This window comes from Silene latifolia, chromosome 9 (genome assembly GCF_048544455.1).
Source record: "Silene latifolia isolate original U9 population chromosome 9, ASM4854445v1, whole genome shotgun sequence".
NCBI classification, from domain to species: domain Eukaryota; kingdom Viridiplantae; phylum Streptophyta; class Magnoliopsida; order Caryophyllales; family Caryophyllaceae; genus Silene; species Silene latifolia.
This window is the reverse complement of record NC_133534.1, coordinates 27672019-27695711: the sequence shown is the minus strand read 5'-3', so window position 1 is coordinate 27695711 and position 23693 is coordinate 27672019. Positions and strand designations below refer to the sequence as shown.

At 37.1% G+C, this 23693-nt stretch overlaps 2 protein-coding genes across 3 annotated transcripts; both read left to right on the top strand.

Moving 5' to 3' along the window:
* The first annotated feature begins 4819 nt into the window (after nt 1–4819).
* On the top strand, nt 4820–17118 carry LOC141599453 (brefeldin A-inhibited guanine nucleotide-exchange protein 1-like). Of its 2 annotated transcripts, none has more exons than XM_074419455.1 (11): nt 4820–6038; nt 7195–7512; nt 8965–9301; nt 10364–10786; nt 10957–11249; nt 11795–12068; nt 12768–13270; nt 13633–13954; nt 14033–14393; nt 14932–15614; nt 16137–17118. In XM_074419455.1, the coding sequence occupies exons 1-11, from the start codon at nt 4981–4983 to the stop codon at nt 16746–16748; spliced, it is 5184 nt and encodes a 1727-aa protein (XP_074275556.1). In that variant the 5' UTR covers nt 4820–4980; the 3' UTR covers nt 16749–17118. The 2 variants fall into 2 exon arrangements, with proteins under 2 accessions (XP_074275556.1, XP_074275557.1); XM_074419456.1 differs by having other exon boundaries at nt 4824–6038; nt 8955–9301.
* A 1056-nt stretch (nt 17119–18174) lies between these two features.
* Nucleotides 18175–22353, top strand: LOC141599452 (3-hydroxy-3-methylglutaryl-coenzyme A reductase-like). Its single transcript, XM_074419454.1, has 5 exons — nt 18175–19039; nt 19577–19972; nt 20389–20570; nt 20864–21210; nt 21797–22353. The coding sequence occupies exons 1-5, from the start codon at nt 18498–18500 to the stop codon at nt 22037–22039; spliced, it is 1710 nt and encodes a 569-aa protein (XP_074275555.1). The 5' UTR covers nt 18175–18497; the 3' UTR covers nt 22040–22353.
* The last annotated feature ends 1340 nt before the right edge of the window (nt 22354–23693 follow it).

Genomic DNA, 23693 nt, shown 5'->3' with positions numbered 1-23693 from the left:
CGTGGTTCCGATATTAACTATATTTCCGTATTAGCGGATAATATATATATATATAAAAAATATATCATAAGGGTTAATTAATAATATATACTCTCACCCTTAATCTTTGTCTCATATCAAAGGGGAAGAAAAATAGCAAATTGGAGGGAGTATTATTATTTTATTATTATTATTATTATTATTATTATTATTATTATTTTTATTATATATATATATATATATATTTGAAATATTACACACCACCACCACGGTGGTCAATACCCAATCCCCACCTGCCCTCTCCCTCAGATCTGACTCCCAACCACCCTGTCAACTACCACAAAAACCTCAACAACGAACAACACATGACATAACACACAGCTCGACTCCTGCCCTTTGAACCCGATTTAAACCACTTTGCCGCCACCCACACCACCACCTCTGACCACTACTCGACTCTCCACTCGAACCAGGACAACCTCCACCCAACACCACCCCCGGCCAGTCACGAAAAGGAGGGTAAAAACTCGTCTTAAGACGGTCACACAACAATAATTATAAACATGTATAGACTTGGTCCAACCCAGATTTAGGGTGGTCAACAGCAGTTACTTGGGGGGTCAATGGCGGGTTAGGGTGGGTCAAGGTCAAGGCGGGTCTAAGGTATAAAATAAATAACATAAAGGCTAGCATAAATCGGTCTTACCTTACGAACTCGAGGCGGAGAGACAAAGTCTTCTCCTCTTCTAAACTCTCAATTTTCTCTCATTTTCTCTCCCTTTTTGTGTGGTTGAAATGTGTAGAATGAAGAATGAAATGATAGGGTGGGTGGATAAGGGATAAGGGGGTATATATAGGGTGGGTGTAGTATAGGATGAATATAGTATGTATGTATATACATGTATCTTATTATTCTTCTTCTTATTATTATTATTATTAGTCTTCAACCATTTTTAAAACTTTTATGTTCTGATAGTTATCTCACACTTTATTTATAAACTTATTATTATTATTATTATTTTAAAAAAAGGATGTGCGCAGCTTTCATTAAAATGAAAATAAACATTTTCTATTATTATTATTATTATTACTATTACTATTACTACTATTACTATTACTACTACTACTACTACTACTACTACTACTACTACTACTACTATTATTATCATTATTATTATTATCACTATTATTACTATTACTATTATTATTATTATTATTATTATTATTATTATTATTATTATTATTATTATTATTATTAAATACGGAGTATTACACCTAGGTAGACACTTGCCTACCCCTTCGAGAAAACAGAGAAAACAGTCAAATATTAAATACAAGGTTTCACGGACCATTGCATAGTAACCTAGGTCCAAACCCCTATACATACTAGTTACAAGCTCTATTACTTCACCTTATTTTTGCGCTGAGAAAAAAGAACATATATCAGATATACCACCTCAGAGTGTATTTGTTTCTAAGCATATGTTTTTTTTCTTTCTGAGCTTATTACCTCAAACTTTATTTGTTTTGAGCATATATGTATTCTTCCTGAGCTTATTAAAGTTTATAAGTTAGATTTTAATTTTTTCTCCCGTCAAAACTCAATTTTATTTGTGACGACGGAACCCGTAGCCGATACCTTCGGTGCGCACTGTGTAAACCCTTGGGTAGATGTGATAGCTTTGCAAACCACGTATATCAGTCAAAACTCAAATTTAACTAAGCTTATATGTAACTTTTTTGAGTTTTATTGTAAGTTTTTTAGCTTAATGTCTTAATGTGTAAGTGAATGAACTCGTAAATAAATTTTATAGTAAAACTCACAATTGTTAAAACAAAACTCAATTTTTTTATTATAATGCTCAGAAACTATAAAATTGGTGGTAGTACATCGGATAAATAATCTACTTACTAATTTTTGCTATATCAACAATTTAACACTGGTTTTGTTTTCGAAAAACTGTCACTTAATTTGTTTTTTTTTTTTATCTTTTGAATTTTAAAAGATTACATTTTTTATCCAAGTTATTGCCTCACAATCTTAAATGCGCAAAATTAGCATAGATAATAATAAAAAAATCTTTCAAATATTATATACCTTTAGCCAAAAAAAATAATTTATATAAGCAAAAAATAGAACAATCAAAACGTTGTGTGTTGTAGACGATAAAAAGTGGTAGCAAGACCGTATTAAAGAAGAAAAGTTATACAAGATATTGCAGAAAAAAAAATGTGCTTACCCTAACCGAAAATCTTGCATCCGACCCTGCCTAACAATGTTCAAGTTCTCAAATGGAAGGTGTAGATACCCAGTATTATTTGCATCTTCCAAAAAGCACCTGATCGATGATGATTGGATTGCAACATGTTTTAAATTTTTGATAAGCGTGCATAGTTTGCTTATACATGAAATGGTATAATGCGATGCTTGAAAATGAAAATAAACGTTAAAAATGATTTTATCACGTCATTTGCATTGAAGTAACATTAACTATAGTTAAAATCGACTCCGGGCCGAAATCCAAAACGCGAGTCGGAATTCAACATATCCTATGACGATGTTGTCATAGTGTCGACATTAGGTGGTAATTACTTCGTAATCATGATAATATCCCAGTTATATAGGTTATTTATTCGCCACGCGAGAATCTTCAACCAAATACATATCCCATTTTAGAGATGCAATTGTGTAGACCTTGCACCACTTGTAATGCGTTCTGCAATGCTCGCCTCTTTCATGGTGTCTGAAATCCTAAGGCACATTGACTTGCACCCTAATACACTGCATTAGTATCGAAAGAGTGATAAAAAGAAATGGAACAACAGGTAGAAAATAGTTGGTCTTCCTTCAGACGGCCCATTTTGGACTGAAACAATAAGACGGTGTTTTGTAATCATTAAATAGCTAAATGTGACCATTTCTGGAAAACAAGATACCATAAGCTGTTACACTGGTTGGACCATTGTGGTTACATTTAATTTGACCATAAAATGGTCACAAAACCACGTCCTATTATTTCAGACCAAAATAACCCTTTGAAACAAGAATTTGTGAGTAGATAAATGGAACAAATAGTTCAGAATGTAACGTTTAAAAAAAATCGTTAAAAGTGGTAAAAAAAATGGAACAAGAAGTAGAAAATGACGGAAAAATGAATTTTTTTTAATCGAAAAATAGTTTCGTGAAAAATGATATATTAGTTTTAAAACTAAGTACGCTATTCTTGGTGTTAAACTTATAAACTCAACCCGATAATACAAATGACTCGATCCATGAATGACCCAAAACTGAGTCAGACTCGACCTAATCATGCATATTGACTTGATATATCCGGACTCGTTGGTCAACCGACCCAAAACATATGCAATTTGTTGTAGTTATTGACTCAATTAACCCCACCCTTAAGTGACCCAACGTGAACTCCATTCGAACCGGATAAGCAATTTCACCCGAACCCGACATGACTCGAATTTCCTTAACCCGACTCGTAAGGCCATAATCGACCCGGGTGACCCAATTACCGCCTCTAGTCTTAACTCTTAACCAAGTTGACGATGTCGTTTTTTTAGGAGAATTTTATTATTATTTTTAACATTTTTTCTACAAGTTATCTTTTGATAAATATCAATTGTTACCTTGGATTTTTCTTAAAAATAAGGCTCGTGTTTGGTAAACTAACTGAAAAGGTAGCTAAAAACTGAAAAGTTAACTGAAATTTGAAAAGGTAACCGATAAGGTAGCTGAAAATTACGAGCTGATAAGGTAATTGATTATATAATTAAAAAGATGTTTGACAAACTAAGTGAAAAACTTTACCAAAAAAAAAAAAACAAACTAAGTGAAAAAGTAACTGATTTTGGTGAAATGACCTAAAAGGATATGATAATTATTTAATAGTATAGATTTAAGAGGTAAAAAAAAGAAAATAAAAGCAAATCGGGTACCTGACATCTCAAATACTACTCTAGGTAGCATTTCACTTCAGGTAGCTTATTTGGTTAAATAAGCTACTTGGCAAACGCTTACAAAAAAAAAATAAGGTACCTGAAATTTTGGTCAAATAAGCTACTTTGATCAAATAAGGTATCTGAAATGCATTGTCAAATAGAGCCTAGATGTTTCATCTCGAGTCAATTTTTTTGGTCAATTTCATATTCTCTTTCGGACCAGGTCCGCTTTGGGGTCAATTTTAGGCTATCATTCGGGTCGGGTCAACAGTCAGGTCAGTACATGAATCGGGTTGGCTCGAGTTATGAGATCATTTCATGTTGGGTCGGATTCGGTTTGGCCTTAAACGGGTTATCGTCAGGTTATGGGTCATCATAAGGTCGGTAGAGACTGAAACATTTTCGGATACTGTTAGTCTGTTCATGTTCTGATCGGGTGAGGTTAAACCTGCCGACTTTACCTAGAGTTGACAATTCGGGCCAAGGCACGACGGATGGCCTAGTCAGAGCACGGCCCGAGGAACGGTTCGGGTTGCCCGGGTTTGGCACGACGAGTTAGGGGAAGAGCCACTATGCATTAGAGGGGATAATGCCATAATGCCCGTGGCTAGGCACGACACGACACGGGGGACGATGGATCAAATACGGCGGTTTTAGAGGTAAATAATTAAAAATACTTGAACCATGATGGACCGGCACGACATGGCCACTTTGACCGGGCCACAGTGAGGAGCTGGGAAAAGCGGGCCAATATGGCACAGTCCAAAAGCACGATTGATCGTGCCTGGCTGCGCATGATGGGTCGGGACCCCAGCGGCACGCCCGCACGACCCATTGCCTTCTCTAGCTCTACTTGATACTTGATAGAAAACGACCTTATTCTTACAATTTTTTATTCTTACATTACGGGTCTAAAATCTGAATATTATAATCTCCGGACTTCCCTCCATTAAACTCCATGATCATCTTCCTCCTCTTTGACATTTTAATATCTTCGTTTTCTGTCTCATCTCCATCAATGGCGACCGATCTCTAACTTCAACACCATCAACAATGTCAGCCCCAGCTCCTCCACCTCTGGGCGGCACCACCGTCGTCGGCCGCGTCCTCGGCCCATACCTCGACACCATCATAAAAAACGTAGCATGGCGTAAACACACTCACCTCGTCGCCTCCTGTAAATCCACCTTAGACAAGCTCGCAACTCTTCCTACCTCCCTCGACTACCTTTCTCTCTCCGCCGCGTCAACCGCCGACAATTCGGCAGTTTCCGCGGCGGAGATGATTGTCTCTCCTCTCCTCCTCGCCCTCGACACTGCCGCGCCCAAGATCGTCGACGCCGCACTCTCCGCCGTGTTCCGACTCCTCTCGCTTAATCTCCTCCACTTTTCTCTATCTTCCGACGGGGGTAAATCCGTCATTTCGCAGTTGTTTGACTCTGTGTGTAAGTCTGCTGGCGTAGGTGATGAAGCGATCGAGTTTTGCGTATTGAAGACGCTTCTCGCCGCGGTTCGATCGCCTAGGGTTAGGTTTGATGGTGAGTATTTGAATTATGTTGTGAAAGTTTGTTATAATGTTTATTTAGGTGGTAAAAGTGGGACTAATCAGATCTGTGCTAAGGCTGTTTTAGCTCAGATTGTGTTGATTGTGTTTTCTAGGGTTGAGCTGGATACTGTGAGGGTTAATAGGTTTAAGATTGTGTCGGTTTCGGAGTTGTTGGAGTTTACTGACCGGAATTTGAGTGAAGGGAATTCTGTTCAGCTTGTTCAGAGTTCGATTAATGAGGTTATGCAGTCTAATGAGGGATTTAATGAAGAGATTGAACAAAGTTCCGATAATTTAGAGGGTGATAGTGAGAATGTGGATGGGACTGATGAATTGACGGCGAAAATGGAGGAGAAGAGTGAAGAAGAGGAAGAAGTGGAGGAGAAAGAGAGTAGGTTAAGAGAGGATGGATTTATATTGTTTAAGAACTTGTGTAAGTTGTCTATGAAGTTCTCGTCGCAAGACCAGCCTGATGATCAAGTTCTTTTGAGAGGGAGAATTTTGTCCTTGGAGTTGCTTAAGGTGGTCATGGATAACGGTGGCCCCGTTTGGTGTTCGAATGAAAGGCATGTTTTCTTCAACCTATTTTCCTTTTGATTGTTTATTGGCCTATTTTCCCTTTGTTTGTTTATTACTTTGCTTTGGGAAAGTTCAATCTTGAGGCGTTTATGTACGTTGTGATTGCTTAATATGTTGCATAACTTTTTTTTGATTCCGTTTGTTACATTAATAACATTGCCCTAACTAACACCACCGAGAAACATCATTACCCCAGTGTCTCCCAGTCCCTCAGGCACACATTGCACAACCTTATGGGAAAGTCTACTGTTTGTTCAGTGTGTATAAATAAGGTAAATAGATAATGGTTTATCCGGTTACACTCGATCCAGGCTTACGTAACAACAACCAAGTTTGGTGAAGTGAGTCTTGTATGAGACCAAATCAAATACTTTGGTATTACCCATTTAATTATATGGTTATTCGATTCGTCTCACATGTAAGACTGTCTCGTGTAAGAATTTTTGATATTGGTGATACTTAAGTATGTTGCTATAGGGTTGATGTGAGCATCTCATGGATAACTTGCTTCAGTGACCAGGGAGCATGTGATTGTAGTAGCATTTCTAAAGTTGGAATAGACGTCCAAGAGTAAAAGGATATATCCCCCCCCCCCCCTCGGAATTAGAAGCAAGGTGATAATGAAAATGGTAAATAAAGACGGGAGGAAAAAAGGACGCTGGGAATATATAAACCGAGCATTGCATGTAGATTGCCTTTTTTTAAAATAAAATAAAATAATATGTTCCCTTGATAGCATGGGTAAATGTGAGGACCAAGTCATCACAACCCTCTCAGGTTTAATCGTGTCTTTCGGAGTATATGAGAAAATGTGGAGGTTGGTTTTAGCTATTTGTTGGAGACTCCCTGTTAGAGAATGAGGATCCTGGTTCTGTATGAAAAAAACGTTGGTTTACGGGTATTTTAAGTTGATGTTGATTGTTGAGAAAACATTTATCTTCCATCAGCATGTCTTTCAGTCTCTTTGGTGTGTTATTTACTTATTTTCAATGTAGCACATATAGCTTTCTCATAATGTCGTGGCTGTTGACAAACAGCTTTTCACGAAACTATGTCGTAGTTTATTTTTGATTTCTTTTCTTTGTAACTTGATGTGTGGGTGTCACATATGTCAGCATTGTGACTTTTTGCCACTTTTTACAGGTTTATGAATATCATCAAACAGTTTCTCTGTTTGTCATTATTAAAGAACAGTGCATTGTCAGTGATGACTATTTTCCAGCTTCTGTGTTCCATTTTTGTGAGCTTGTTGCTGAAGTTCAGATCAGGATTGAAAGCTGAGATAGGAATTTTTTTCCCAATGCTCATATTACGTGTCTTGGAGAATATTCTTCAGCCTAGTTTTATCCAAAAAATGACTGTCTTCAACGTACTTGAGAAGATAACCCAAGATCCGCAACTAATTGTTGATATTTTTGTCAATTACGATTGTGATCTTGATGCTCCAAACATTTATGAGAGGTACCCCTGATGTCTGTTTATCTTTTCAACTACACTTCTTTTTTCTTTCCTCGGCTTCATATTTTGAGCTTTGTTATGGATATTTATGCAAGTAGTGCAGCCACTTTTATATTTTAAAGACATTTGTGGCAGCTTATTTTTTGAGTTGTATGCGTGCTCTATCATTGTGCTTTGCCTTTGTCATCTTTTTTTAAAACATATGATTGTCTGTTAGGTTTTGTAAGCTCTCTTTTCCATCCATCCTTGAATTATAGTTTCCAGTTTATCCTTTTGGCTCTTCAAAATTCCTTAAAACGATATTGGAAAGCCAAGACTCCACTTCATATGCCTGAAAGTTTTAGTACAAAAGCCTGATTATATTCTAATAAGGTTCAGTTTGATAATTAATACTCTGTATGCGAGTAGCTATTTTGTGGTGCATCAGCAGCTCAGCAGTTCTTTTCACTGGATGAGACCATTTATTATATTTAGAATTCACAAACAAATTATACTTTGAGAGGACATGAATTATAGCAAATGTGTAAATGCCTATACTGAGTCACGAGTTGATTGTAACGTTTTTAATATTAATCAAAGAATGACATCAAAATGGTTGTTGAGTTAAAAGTTTGCATAAATTCTGAAAGATGGCTGTTTTTGCCCTCACTGATGAGTTTTTATAGAGAGATTATTCATATCAGACCGATTATTAGACTCTAGGGATTGACGAATTAAGGGAGGTGTAGGGGGTTCAACTGCACCCCCTAGAAATCAGAAATAATTGAGTTCTTTGTAGTTAGGTATCATTATGACTTGGGTGGTTCATTGGTAAGATACATTTATTGTGTCTTAGAGGTTGTGGGTTCGAGTACTTTACAAAATGAGATTGATTAAATATTTGCTTTGATGCAACAAATAACATTGTGTCTCTATTCTCCTATTGAAGAAATTTAATTTTAGAAGTCATGAAATAAAATCTTGCTTATTGAAATTTTTTTTTACATTTTCCAAAAAAAGTGTTCATCTAGGCCAAAAGAATATTGTATTTGCAAGTAGTGTTCTTTTTAACTACGGAGTACATTTCTTTTGAGTTGATCTCATAGTCTCGTACTAATGCACTATAGGACTATTTCGAAAAAAATAAAAAACATATGGGAAAGTATAAATACTTGCTTTTGTTAACAGAATTACTCTTTTAGCCTAAAAAACTTTTGGTGTTAAACTCCAATCCTGTCGTCGAGATTCTCAATCCGGCATTGACCTAGTGTCTCATGATTTGTGCAATTTTTTGCACCCCCACCATTGAATCCCTAGAATCGCCTCTGACTCTAGGTTTTAGGGCATGTAGGATGCAATTTTTTACTCATGATTCTTTACATAAACTCTCTTCTGTGTGCATATCGTTTATTCTCTTGTTGCTTTGAAACATCTACATAAACTCTTTATAATTCCATCATATTAAGATACTTGCAGGACTGTTAATGGCCTTTTGAAGACTGCTCTTGGTCCACCATCTGGTTCCACTACAAATTTATCTCCAGTACAGGATCTCACTTTTCGCGTTGAATCAGTGAAGTGTCTTGTTAGAATTATCAAGTCAATGGGATCTTGGATGGATCAACAACTGAATATTGGAGATGCCTCTTTAGCCAAAAAATCTCAAACTATCTATGGTTCAGTAGACATACATGCTAATCTAAATGTAGAGGAGGGAATGATGGCTGAAAATGACATGCATTCTGAATCAAATTCCGAGTTATTGGATGCTATTACACTTGAGCAACGCCAAGCTTACAAACTTGAAATACAGGTTAACTCTTGCTTTATTGAAATGATGCAGCCCTTAATCTTTCTGTCTTACTTGTTGACACTCATTCAAGAAGAAGCTCATAATGGATTTCTTTTGGGGAGGTAGGGATGGGGAGGGGAGAGCGGTATTGCGTATAAATCATGGTACCAAGTATCAGCCGCGACACCGCACCGATACCAACTTATAAAGGTTGCCGGGACTTACCCCGGCCGTATATTGAGGTGATATCGGCAGCATTATTGCAGAATGGCCAAAATGCAGCCATGATGACTGTTTCATAGATCAAATATCAAATCGAGATTTAATATCATGCGATAGATAGAAGCAAGTAGGAAGGAATCTTGTCAGGTCTCATTATTTGGTGAACTTGCCAGTCTTGATTTGTTCTTGTGATCTTATCACCTGAGAGCAATTACTGGGGGGAGATGTATTTGACAGATTAGAGATGCTCAGTATTTACCTTTCAACTCGAAAACACTATTTATATAGGTTTTGATTTTAAGTACAAGAATGTCAACTGTTGTTGTGTATCATTCAGCTGTGCTTTTCAATTATAAGACATTTTCAGTAATTTCCATTAATTTGTTGGTTGTGGGGCTCAAGCCCTAGAATGCATTGGTGTGTCGAAAGCGATGCTTGTGTAGAAGCTTATTGGCTAGGATTTTCTTATGTTGCTCTGTATCATTCACCTTTTGTAGACCTTTACTATCTCCAACAACTGTGACAAGACATCGAATCGTATATATATCAAATTAGCTATATCGGAGAAAGGACAATGGTCCAATATTCTTTCTAGATCCAGCTATGTGCCTCAATATTCAGTGCGTTACAGTAATTTATTTTCTTTCACTTGTGCATGTATGTGAATCACCTTTATCGTGAATTTTGGCTTTCACGTGACTCTTTTAGGCTTGCTTTATGTTTTTTGTTTGATTATTACATCGATTTACTAAGCTATTGTTGCCATTCATGGTCTTACTAATGAGTAATGAATCTATTCTTATTTGTTTTTTACATACAGTTTTGTCTATATTGCGTGACCATTATCTTTCATATTTGCAGAAATGTATTTCACTATTTAATAGGAAACCTTCGAAAGGTATTGATTTTATAATCAAGACCAAGAAAGTTATCGGATCTCCTGAAGCAGTGGCCTCTTTTCTAAAGAATACTGTTGGCTTGAATCCAACAGCTGTTGGGGATTACTTGGGTGAACGAGATGACTTCGCATTAAAAGTTATGCATGCTTATGTCGATGGATTCAATTTTGAGAAAAAGGATTTTGGTGAAGCAATTAGATATTTCCTTCAGGGTTTCAAATTACCTGGAGAAGCTCAGAAGATAGATCGAATTATGGAAAAATTTGCCGAGCGCTACTGCAAATGCAATCCTCACTCATTTAAAAGTGCAGATACAGCTTACATCCTCGCATATTCTGTGATACTGCTCAACACAGATGCTCACAACAGTATGGTCAAAGATAAGGTGAGCTTGTTTTGGTAATAGTATTCTTTTAAACAGGCTGTGCATCTATAATTAATTGTTAATGCTTGTTGAAGTATGAGGTCACAATTGTGACTATTTCATTGATATGCCACGTGGTTGCGGTTGTGGTTCTTGTTCAATTTTTAATTTGGCTGTGGTTAAGTTTTCAGATGACCAAAGCTGATTTTATTCGAAACAGTAGCGGAATTGATGATGGGAAGGACTTACCTGAAGAGTATCTCAGTGCTCTATATGATCAGATTGTGAAGAGTGAAATTACAATGAATGGTGAAAATTCTCAACCACAAAGCAAGCAGGTCAATGGACTCAACCGATTATTTGGTTTGGACAGTATATTGAATCTGGTCATGGGAAAGCAGGCAGAAGAGAAGCCCTACGGTGCAAATGGGCCTCTTAAAAATAATATCCAAGAGCATTTTAAGTCAATATCGGGAAAATCTGAGTAAGTTAACTCTAGACAGTCAACTTACTTGAGTTGCTGACTGGTTCACTTACTGATATGATGTTTCAGTTAAAACAATTGGTATTAGAGGCCAGGCAGATAGTTCCTATTATGGTCCATTTTTCTGATTGGTTTACATTGATATACATGAACACACCGTCCTAGTCTATCACAGATTGGTAATCCAAACGTATGCTTAACTCTCTTTGAAAAGGTTTTCCACATTTTTGTGCCTTTTCCATTTGTTACATTAAACTTTATTTACGTATTCTTTTCAACTATCTATCTTAGTTTCTCCCTTTATTTTCTTTTCGTTATTTTACATCACATGGGACAGTTTCAAGTGATGATTCATGCTATCCATCCTAAATGCTTGTGGACTAATGCTTTGTGTGGTATTAGTGTGGTTAAGTGTCATAAATTTCGTGGATGAATCAATTGTCTGTATAGTTCTGTCATCTAATCAATTCTTATTGCTTAAGAATGTTAGTTCTGTCTCAGCATGAAAATGAGTCCAGTTGAATGGTGTTTTTGTTTTGCTGCAGATCTGTTTTATATGCTGTCTCTGATGTATCAATATTGAGGTTTATGACGGAAGTTTGTTGGGGTCCAATGTTGGCTGCATTTAGTATGACACTTGACCGGAGTGATGACAAGTTAGCTACGTCAGAATGCTTGCAAGGCTTCCGATATTCTGTACATGTAACAGCAGTTCTTGGTATGGAAACACAGAGAGATGCTTTTGTGACTTCTTTGGCCAAATTTACTTACCTCCATTGCGCGGTAGATATGAAGCAAAAAAATATCAATGCTATTAAGGTAAAACCAGGTTTAACTGTTCATATGTGCATCAACAAGTCTATTTTTAAAGCTGTGGAATATACCACCTCCAGCATTTAAAGCTCCTATTTGACTTTGGTGCATTGGTGGTCAACCATTTTTAACTTGATCGTTAATTTCTCCAAATATATATGTGGAGATATAAAGTTATAAACTAAAATTGGTCATATTTGATTTTAAAAGTTTTTTGTATACAACAACAACAACATTACCCCAGTGCCTCAATGGCTCTCGCAAATTGCGGGGTAAGGGGGGGTCGGATGTACGCAGCCTTACCCTTGTGTTAGAAACACAAAGAGGCTGTTTCCGAATGACCCAAGATGAAAATTGCGTCGAGAACTGCATCAAAGGACTGCTACTTCACAAGAGAAAGAAGCGCAGCCACTTTAGTAAGCCATATTTTGAGAAAATATTGGTGAAAGTTGATACTGTTTGACCACCAAAGTCAAATAGGGACAATATAAATGGGGTGGAGGGAGTAACATTTTATAGTCTTTTGTGTTCTGAGAAATTTCATACTCCAATACCAGCTGCAATATGACTGACAAACCTGAGTTGTGTACCCTGTTGTATTTCTCTGTAAAGTGAACAATCACGTAAGAGTTGCAAACATGCAAGATGCAACTGGATTGCAAAAACTCATTCTTAACTTGACATTATCTTTTCTTACTGTGGCAGACTATTATGACAATTGCCATTGAAGATGGAAATTTTCTCCAAGATGCGTGGGAGCACATCTTAACTTGTTTGTCCAGATTTGAACATCTACAACTTCTAGGGGAGGGTGCTCCTGCTGATGCATCCTTTCTAAGCATCTCTAGTGGTGAAGCTGAACTGAAATCACTTAAGTCAAGTGACCTAGCTTCTTTAAAGAAGAAAGGGGCACTTCATAACCCAGCTGTCGCTGCTGTTGTTCGAGGTGGGTCTTATGATAGCAATGCACATGGTGTTAACTCCCCCAAATTGGTAACTCCAGATCAAGTCAATAACTTCATTTTAAATCTGCACTTGCTTGATCAAATTGGAAGCTTTGAGTTGAATCACATATTTGCTCATAGCCAAAGGTTGAACAGTGAGGCAATAGTGTCTTTTGTGAGAGCTCTTTGCAAAGTTTCAATGTCTGAGTTGCAGTCTCCAACTGATCCTCGTGTGTTCAGCCTCACAAAAATTGTCGAAATTGCGTAAGTATGCCTTCTCTATTTAGTTCTCCACCATGTTTTTTTCTTGATGTATATATTATTGGTTTTAAAATGTTTTTTATGAAAACACGTAATATTTTTGATGGAGTTCAAAATTGTTTTTAGCATGCTTTCAAAATTGTTTTTATCATGCCTTCAATATTGTTTGTAGCATGTAGATGGAGTTCACATTCATACTTATCTTTTCCTATATATATTTCAAGTTGCATAAAGGTTTGGCATAATTGGCTCTATGTGGCTGAAGGATGTGAGCATTGCCTAGGGTTCTTTGAATGGGAACGATTGTTGGTGATTTTTTTTAATTGTTGCATGAACATGGCTGTAACTATGACTTATTTGTGCAGGCATTATAATATGAATCGCATCAGGCTAGTTTGGTCACGCATCTGGAACGTTCTCTCAGATTTCTTCGTGTCTGTTGGTCTGTCAGAAAATCTTTCGGTGGCAATTTTTGTAATGGATTCATTGCGACAGCTTGCTATGAAATTTCTTGAGCGGGAGGAATTGGCAAATTATAATTTCCAAAACGAATTCTTGAGGCCATTTCCCATTGTAATGCAAAAGAGCAACTCCACAGAAATTAGAGAACTAGTAGTCCGCTGCATTTCCCAGATGGTTCTCAGTCGTGTCAGTAATGTGAAATCTGGATGGAAAAGTGTATTTATGGTAAGGATTTCCTTACTTTATATTGACAATGCTTCTATTGAATGTATATTAAACCACAAGATTATTTTCTTCTCTTAGGTTTTCACAACAGCTGCTGGCGACGATCGGAAGAGTGTAGTATTGTTGGCCTTTGAGACAATGGAAAAGATTGTTCGAGAATATTTCCTGTACATAACTGAGACTGAATCTACAGTTTTCACTGATTGCGTTAGATGCCTGATCACCTTCACAAATAGCAAATTGAATAGTGATGTCAGCTTCAATGCCATTGCCTTTCTGCGTTTCTGCGCTGTTAAACTAGCAGAAGGGGGACTGTTTTCCAACGATGATAGCCAGTATGCCATTTCATATGATATGCACAGCAGCGAGGAGTTTTTCAATGGACATGCACTTGCTAATAAGGATGAGAATTTCTCCTTTTGGATGCCTTTGCTCATAGGTAGTCATTCTGAATCCTGTTGCAGTAGCTCATCTTTTAATATCTGTTCATAGCTGCCTGTTTGGCATTGTGTCTTTACGTGACAATGACAATTTTAGCTCTTATTTTAATGATAAAATAGACCTATATAACTCCACATCGCCATTTATTTTGGATCGTCCCTGAATAAACTTCTGACTAAGAATCTTTCCTTTGTATATGTAATGGAGTATGTTGCTATCATGGTTCTTAACCTCACATGACACATCTTTCATCGTTGTGTATTTTCATCCACGTACACACTAGAATGTTTATTGTTGGACGGAGGAACTACTAAATAACAGTTTCAGAGACCAAGTTTCGACTCAAGTCTCGCAACAAAACGTAACTATGGGTGTCCTTGAAAGACTGCACTACGACAGTCTTATCGATATCTTGCCAGTTGGTTATGGCCAACATAGCATGTAGAAAATGTTGTAGACGAATTATATATGTCTCTGCACATGTTAAAGTATTTAATCTAACATTTTTCTTCTTTTTTCGATGTTAAAACCTCAAGGTTTATCAAAGTTGACATCTGATCCAAGGTCCGAAATCCGAAAGAGTGCTTTGGAAGTGCTTTTCAACATCCTTAAGGATCATGGAAGCCTCTTTTCACGGCCCTTCTGGAATGTTATTTTCAAGTTTGTTGTTTTCCCAATATTTAACAGCCATGATGACAAGGATGACAGTGGGATGGATGTTGACCAGTCAGTACAATCTTCTAGAGACTCGTCTTTTCAGGGAAGTGCATGGGATTCTGAAACTACTCCAGTTGCCGTAGACGGCCTTGTTGATCTGTTTGTTACTTGCTTCAGTGTGGTGAGGTCTCAGTTGCCTAGTGCAGTAGCGATATTTATGGATTTCATTAAGAATTCAGGTCATGCGCCTGCGAAGACTGGAATAAGTGCATTGGTACGTTTGACCAATGAATTAGGCACCACACTGTCGGAAGACGATTGGAAAGGCATTTTTATGGCCTTAAAAGATGCTGCAAGCTCCACTATACCAGGATTTCTGAAGCTATTGAGAACTATGGATAACTTGGAAATCCCTGATGGCGCAAAATCTTATAATGGTTTTGAAACATCTTCTGAGCATGAACAATCCAGCAACGATCTGGATGATGACAGCCTGCAGGTTGCAGCATTGGTCATCCCTAGAACGAAAAGTCATATTTCTGTTCTGCTGGTTATCATACAGGTTATTTCTCTCTTCTCCTACTTGGGAAGTTCTTTTTATTTTTTGCTCCCTCTTAACTGAAAAGTGAAAAGAAATGTTTAGTTGATGAGGATGGTGTTACTACTTAAGTCTGAGTTAATGAGTTTGTACTTGGTCGTAATGCTCCATCATTCAAATTGTGTTTTGCAAACTACTCTTGCCCTAGCCAGTAGTTTACCAGTCTGGTCAGTCCGAGCCAACATTCTGCATTTCCTTTTCAGTAATCTTCTGTGTTGGGGAAAATGAGTGTGGGACTCCCTAGTCCACTTTGTACGTGGTTACCTAAATCCTGGTCCAAAAGCAAACATAAGTACTGTCTGGGACAGGAGTTTTCGCCTTTTGTTTTGCAGATGACGTGGTGGTTAACTACTGGTTAAGTTTGAAGGCTTTGCTAACCAAGAGCTATTTTAAAATACCTCTAAATGCCTAATAGTTCATAGAGAGTGATTTATCATTTGTTAGCCTAATTGTTCGGTCTGTAAATAACTTCCCCCTCGGTTGCAGGTTGTATCTGATCTTTTCAAAGCGCATCACAATGATCTTTCAACAGCTAATATCAAGATCCTCGTTGAAATACTTTCCATGATTTCATCACATGCCAATCAACTGAACTCTGAAACTGGCTTAATCCTGAAGCTTCAACAAGCATGCAATATCTTGGAACTCTCTGAGCCACCTGTGGTTCATTTTGAAAACGAGTCATTCCAGAATTACTTAAACTTTCTCGATGATTTATTGTTGGAAAGAGGATCCAACTCAGAAGACATTGACCTGGAAGACCAAATTTTTGGTGTTTGTGAAAATATATTAAAAACATACCTGGAGTGTGCTGGGACCCTCTCAGGCAAGCAGAACCCTCCCGACCAGCAAATGGCACAATGGGTCCTCCCGTTGCCTTCATCTAAAAGAGATGAACTGGCTGCAAGAACTCCTTTGCTTTTGTCAGGATTAAGAACCTTGATAAATTTCCAGAAAGAGTCAATTAAAAAGTACATTTCGCGATTACTTCCCTTACTGATTGATCTTATCGGAAGTGAATACAGCTCAGGTGAAGTTTCACTTGTTTTGAGTGACATGTTTCAAACATGTTTAGCCCCTGTACTTGTTGAGTCATGACCCCTTGAGTCGGGTTATGTATCTTTTTGGTTCAATTTGAGTTATCTTTTCTTTAATGGGTTCATTTTCTCCCCCTCGGAATTTTTTCTGGCAGCGAGGAGGTCACTGATGCCAGTTTTTTGTAGTACAGGTTGTAAATTAGTTAAAGATGTAGAGTTGATAATATTATACCGTTACAGTTACGAATTTCAGAGGGGATTTCCCCCAATTTTATCACACGGAGTTTCATGTTACAAATTGTTACTTCTTACCTTTGGACGAAACTTGTATTGTCCTGCAAATTTATTTGGTGTAATCGTCCTTATGATGTGTACAGATGATCTTGTAACCTTTGAGAATTTGGCTGTCAATTATAAAGATCATTTTCCCATATTTTGAGTCGTTATTCTTGTGATCTGGTTACTCGAAATCATGCGCTAGGGGGATCGAGATTGAATCATCATGAGTTCATCAGCACACAGTCAAAGATATTGTCTGACTACTTCAACTGATCCTTTCATTAAAGATCTGCATGGCTAAATTTCAACAAAAACTTAATCTGCATAGCTAATCTCAAATCCTTTTCGATCTTCCTACAAATTTGCTAAATTTTTGATATTGTGCATATTTCTTTTAAATTTGACTAGCAATAATCATATGATACTAAACTTTAACCTTAGATAAATTGAAATTTAATAAGTTATCATATGATACTAAAATATTTACATAAATAATTAATTTTTTTGTTTTTGAACAAATATAGTTTCAACTAAAAAAATATTAATATATACAAAATATATGTTTAAAATAAGATCAAAGTATTTTGTTAAAAACCTATTAAAAGTCACATAAAAATATCTCAATGAAATGGACGTCTAAAATGTTGAAAAAGTATATAGAAATAAAGTTCATACATCAATTAGTTAGATGTTGCGAGCACTTCCTACAATATCGGTCAATTATGTAAATGGTAGTATAAAATCAGAGACTCTAACGAATATATGATATATCACCACCCAGTCATGATGCCTTCATTAGTATTCACACGATATATAACTCTGTTTGGTATGCTAGCACGAAAGGAAGGGAAACTCTCTTAAGGAAACTTATTTTCTCTATAGACATTTTTTTTATAGTGTCTGACAAATTTATGTGTGGTTTTGTCATATGATTGGGTTGATGACCTAGGTCGTGACCTTCTACTTGGGAGAGTGAAAGTGGATCAAGATTAATAAAGTGTGATTAAGAGGAAAAATTTTGGTAACCCAGTGAGTGTACCAAGTAGGAAACCTTTGGTTATGTACCAAAAACCAAGGAAGGCCCCTTCCGTCCAGGGGACATTGTTCTTGGACAAGGTAATGTAACTACTGAAATAGGTAAATAAATAATTGAAATGATGAGATAATTTTATACAAAGTAAATTTTTATAAGTTTTTACCCAAAGAGTGACAAAATAAAGATTCTCCATTTTTGAGAAAAGGAGAGACCAAGAGTAAGCCACATAACATGTTGATTAGACACCCCTCAGCATTAACCACGTGCACTATTACCTGTCCCTCGCGTGTCACGTGCCCCACTTCTCTCTTTCCTTTTTCATTTCCTCCTATAAATTCCTCTTCCTTTCCCTTTTTTTCCTCCTCACCAACTCCTAAAAAAACAAATTTCCCTTAAAAAAGAAAAAGAAAAAGAAAAAGCAATTTTCCTTTTCTGTCACAAAAAAAAAAAACAAATTCATTTCCCCAAAAAAAACCATTTCCCCTTTCTCCGGCGATGGACCTCCGCCGCCGCCACCTACCACCACAACCGACGCAATCTCGTCGTAAAACCGTCGCCAGAGATCCATCACCGCCGAAAGCTTCCGACGCTTTACCCCTTCCACTATACCTAACAAACGGCGTTTTCCTAACCTTATTTTTCGCCGTCGTCTACTTTTTATTACAACGATGGAGAGAGAAGATTCGAAATTCTACACCTCTCCACGTCGTGACGCTTTCCGAAATCGCCGCTATTGTCGCCTTTGTTGCGTCATTTATTTATTTGCTTGGATTCTTCGGGATTGATTTCGTATTGTCGTTTTCGACTCGGTCGGATGAGGACGAGGATGAAGAAGAGGAGGTTGTTGTTAAACAGGAGGCGATGGAGAGAAGGATAATTAAGGAGGAGAGGTTTCCGCCTTGCGGAATTGTTTTGGATGATAAGGTGTTTGATCGAACGCCAGGGTTAAGTTTAGATGATGAAGAGATTGTGAAATCGGTTGTTTCGGGGACTACGCCTTCGTATTCGCTTGAGAGCAAGCTTGGGGATTGTTTCAGGTATTTAGTCTTTTGTAACGCGGTTTTATGTTTATATTTTGTTATCGTACTTCATGATCATTGAATTGTTTCGGGTTTTTAGTCTTCTGTAAAACGGTTTTACATAAAACATTATATGCTAATTCATGATAATTAGCGTGTGGTTTTATGATAGAACTTGTAAAATCGCCCTCGTGTAAAGCGGACATTGCCCATAATCTGTCTGAGGTGTTGGACTTCACGCTCTATCCGTCTCAATTATTTGTTTGTCTTTGATTAAAATGCGCTTTACACAAGATTGAAACGTGTAAACAAATGATTGAGACAGGGAGTAATTATAAAAATATAATTTTGGAAATGATTTTTGAATATTTTTGTGTCATATAAAAAAAAAATTGTATCTTTCAATATATTTGCGGTCAATTTCCATAAACTTTCACCTTTAGAAGTTTAAGAGGAATGGTATAGTGGAAAAAAAAGAGAGTAATTAATAAGGTTGTTGTAAAATAAGTTAGTGTTAAGACATATTTATATAAGGATTTGTGATTGTGATTTCAGGGCTGCTAAAATACGAAGAGAGGCGCTTCAGAGGACGACAGGGAGGTCAATTGAGGGTTTGCCCTTGGAAGGGTTTGATTACGAGTCGATTTTAGGGCAATGTTGTGAAATGCCTGTGGGGTATGTGCAGATTCCTGTGGGGATTGCGGGACCGTTGTTGTTGGATGGACGGGAGTATTCCGTGCCAATGGCGACCACAGAAGGGTGTTTGGTTGCGAGTACTAATAGAGGGTGTAAGGCTATTCATTTGTCGGGTGGCGCGTTCAGTGTGATCTTGAAGGATAGGATGACTAGAGCTCCTGTTGTTAGGTTTGGGTCAGCTAGAAGAGCGGCAGAGTTGAAGTTTTTCCTTGAGAATCCTGCTAATTTCGAGACCCTTTCCTTTGTTTTTAGCAAGTATGTTTCTTTCTTCAAATTTATTTTTTGTGTGCTTTTGCTGAATTTCGATAATGATCAATTGATTACTGCTGGAATTCGAGGATTTAAAGTAATTATGTCCTGGGGGTAAAGAAAGAGAAAGGGAAAGCGAAAGCGAAGAAAAGTGTTCATAAAATAAGTTATATTTACTGACAGTGATTGATGATTTGATTAGTGATAACTAGGATTTCAAACTTTAGTGGCTGAGTATGAATGTCCGATAGCTTAGATATTGTGGGTATTGGGTAATGTATTGATAGAAACGTAAATGAACTGATTTTGACAAGGTGTTCTCAAGGGTTTGGGATTGTTATTTACAATGATTTACATATATGGTCATGTATTGACGGCTGGCATCTATTTACGGGTGATTATTTATTGTATTTTGAGTATAGGTCTAGTAGATTTGCAAGGCTTCAAGACGTCAAGTGTGCAATTGCCGGAAAGAATCTATACACGAGGTTTGCATGTAGCACTGGTGATGCCATGGGGATGAACATGATCTCTAAGGGTGTTCAGAATGTGCTTGATTTCCTCCAGAGTGATTTTCCCGACATGGATGTCATTGGCATCTCAGGTGAGCCAAGCTCCATCTATTTTTACTTTTTAGTTTTGTATTTTGCAGATGGAATTTATTGTGCTTCTGTTAATATACGGAAACAAAGGTTGTAGGATGTTTAAGACGAGTGTAGAACTTGATGATTATATTGGGGGAAAGTGGTGAAACTCAGTGTTGCCTCAGAAGTTGAGATAATAATCAGTTAATAAATAGATATGCTGCCAATTTCAGTTAATACAAGTTTGAGTCTATTAGCATAGGGAACTAAATTGGTACAAAACTAAAATTACGGTCTTTTTACAAATATATAGGAAACTACTGCTCAGACAAGAAGCCAGCTGCTGTGAATTGGATAGAAGGAAGAGGAAAGTCTGTCGTTTGCGAAGCTGTGATTAAAGAAGACGTGGTGAAGAAGGTCCTCAAAACAAACGTGGCATCCCTTGTGGAGCTTAACATGTTGAAGAACCTTACGGGTTCTGCTTTGGCTGGGGCACTTGGTGGGTTCAATGCTCACGCCGCCAACATTGTTTCCGCTGTATACATTGCCACTGGGCAGGATCCGGCCCAAAATGTTGAGAGTTCTCACTGTATTACTATGATGGAAGCCATTAACGAAGGGAAGGATCTACATGTCTCGGTTACCATGCCTTCAATTGAGGTAATTCATCATCGGATCCGCTATATCTTCTTGTTTGTCTGCTATTGATTATGGTGGTTATTCGTACTATATTTATCGCAACAATCCAGCCTGTGCTGGTTCAAATTAGTAAATTGCTTAGTAATATTTGGTGAATGAAACAAAACAATTCCCCTCCTCGGCCCCCTTGATTTTGAAATTGCGAAAAAGTTGGTACTTAATGTGGTCCTATAATTTTTTTCACATGTTTTTCTGTCTGTAATTTTATGAGGCCTCTAAGCACTAACAAAGTTCGTATCACATTTTGGTGGTTCCTCACCACAACTTGGCATTACAACAGTTTTGGGGGCCATTCGCATGTGTGACTTGGTTTTTTGCCTCAATAGTAGTGAGTCCTGTATAGACGGTCTCAGCAACCCAAACCTCATTCGATATACTGGTAAATGATTGTTTCACAAGTAAGACCGTTTCATATAAGTTTCATCGATCAGGGAATATGCTCTCTAGGTGTACGTTCTTATATTTTTTTCAATCTGTGGTCTTCGGGAGTTTCTTATAGATTTTGACGATTTTTTTTACTAATTAGATTTAATTGTCAATATACCAGGTTGGAACAGTTGGGGGTGGTACACAACTAGCTTCTCAATCAGCCTGTCTTAACCTACTTGGAGTAAAGGGTCCAAACAAGGAGTCTGCAGGAGGAAATGCTCGGCAGTTGGCCGCCATTGTTGCTGGGTCTGTTCTTGCCGGAGAACTCTCTTTGATGTCTGCAATTTCTGCGGGACAACTTGTAAAAAGCCACATGAAGTACAACCGATCAAGTAGAGATATGAGCAAAGTTTCCGCTTAAATCCAATTTTAAGCATTGCTTAATTGCTTTGATATGGTCAGAAGTCATCTGAACATTCTCCCCCATTTAGTAAAAGATTGCCGAAAGACCTTAATCGGGAGGCCGGAGAAAGGCGGAACGGAGGAGTGAACGAAAGACTGATAGAGATAACACAGCATGATAGCAATCTTTGTAATTTTTTATTTGAAAATCTCAATGTATTTTCTTATCAATTCTGTGATTGTTGGGCTTCTGCAGAGTTGATATTTTTTGTTTGAGTTGACTTCTAATTTGAAATTCATTCATAAATAAAAGAAAATGTTTATATTTGATTATGATTTTCACTTGAACAATATTTTAGAATTTTGCATTTAGTGGCAGATAAAAGCACACATTGCACAGTACTACACGTTTGAAAGGTTCTCTGCAGTTTGCAGTCGATTTACCATCTACATGACCCAAAATTCGTTCTTGTGCAAAAATATTCACGAGAATTGCTATCTACTTTCTCCTTTAATAATTGGTTAAAATATGTAGTATATTTGACCTCATTCACGTGTCACCCTACCTGATATATATTAACTTAATCGATTGTAAGAGGGCAAAAAAACCCAACCCGATATATATTAGAAGAAGGTGGAAAAGAGAAGGTAGATAGCAATCCTCAATATTCACTAAGCATTTACGCTTATATAGTATCAAGTTGCTTGTAATTTTGATTGTCATTGAAAAACAGCAAGCGTCCTCATCCATTGTTAGGTTTGCGGGAAAGTGGTAAGAGGGCCCCATTATAGAAAGTAATAGGGCTTGATTACCACTTTGGGAGTTAGCCTTGTTACGTTCTGTGTAGTTGTGGTCTGTGGATCTAATAATAACTTATATAAGCTGGCACTTAACAATATAATACCCCATAAGAATCATATAATAATCTGGGCAAGAGTGGCATTAACATGTAATCAAGAGATGACCACTTAATTGCATGTTAGTTATCAACTGTCTTTAGTTTAATAAAGAATTATCCATCTAATCTAATCTAATTCTGCCTAATTAATTAGCTGAAACAGCCTAATATACAACTCTATACAACCACAAAACAAACGGCTTCAAAAGGTCAAGGATCTTGTACACTTTTGTCTACTCGTGATCACGTTATGTTGCCTGCAGACTGCACTGATTTAGTTTGTTATAATGTAATCAAGCCGATTCAATCATACGAATACTTTAAAGACCTAAAGTTAGATTAAGCAGGACCAAATTATGGTCATGATCAAATACGTTTTTCAACAGAACATGGGTTTCGTCTAACACGGGTTTCGTAGCCTATGAATGAGCGGAGTTGTTGGCTTGGGAAACTAGAAGTCAGAACTTATACACAATTTTTTGATAGCTATATCAATCCGTACTTATTTATATAAGAACTTTTTTGGTGCTTATTTATATAAGAACTTGGAATGACATTAATAGAAATATAGAATGAATCTTTCTCATCGACAATGCCTGTAATTGAGTGATTTAGTTTAGGGAGTGCGGATAAATGCTCAAGATAAATATTGCTTTTTGTATTAATCCATCAGCCATCTCTATTAATTTCCGTGAATAGACTTGAGGGATTATATTAGACTATTAAAAGCTTCTCTCCTTGCCTTTTTTTTGTTAAATCTAAACCATTTTAATA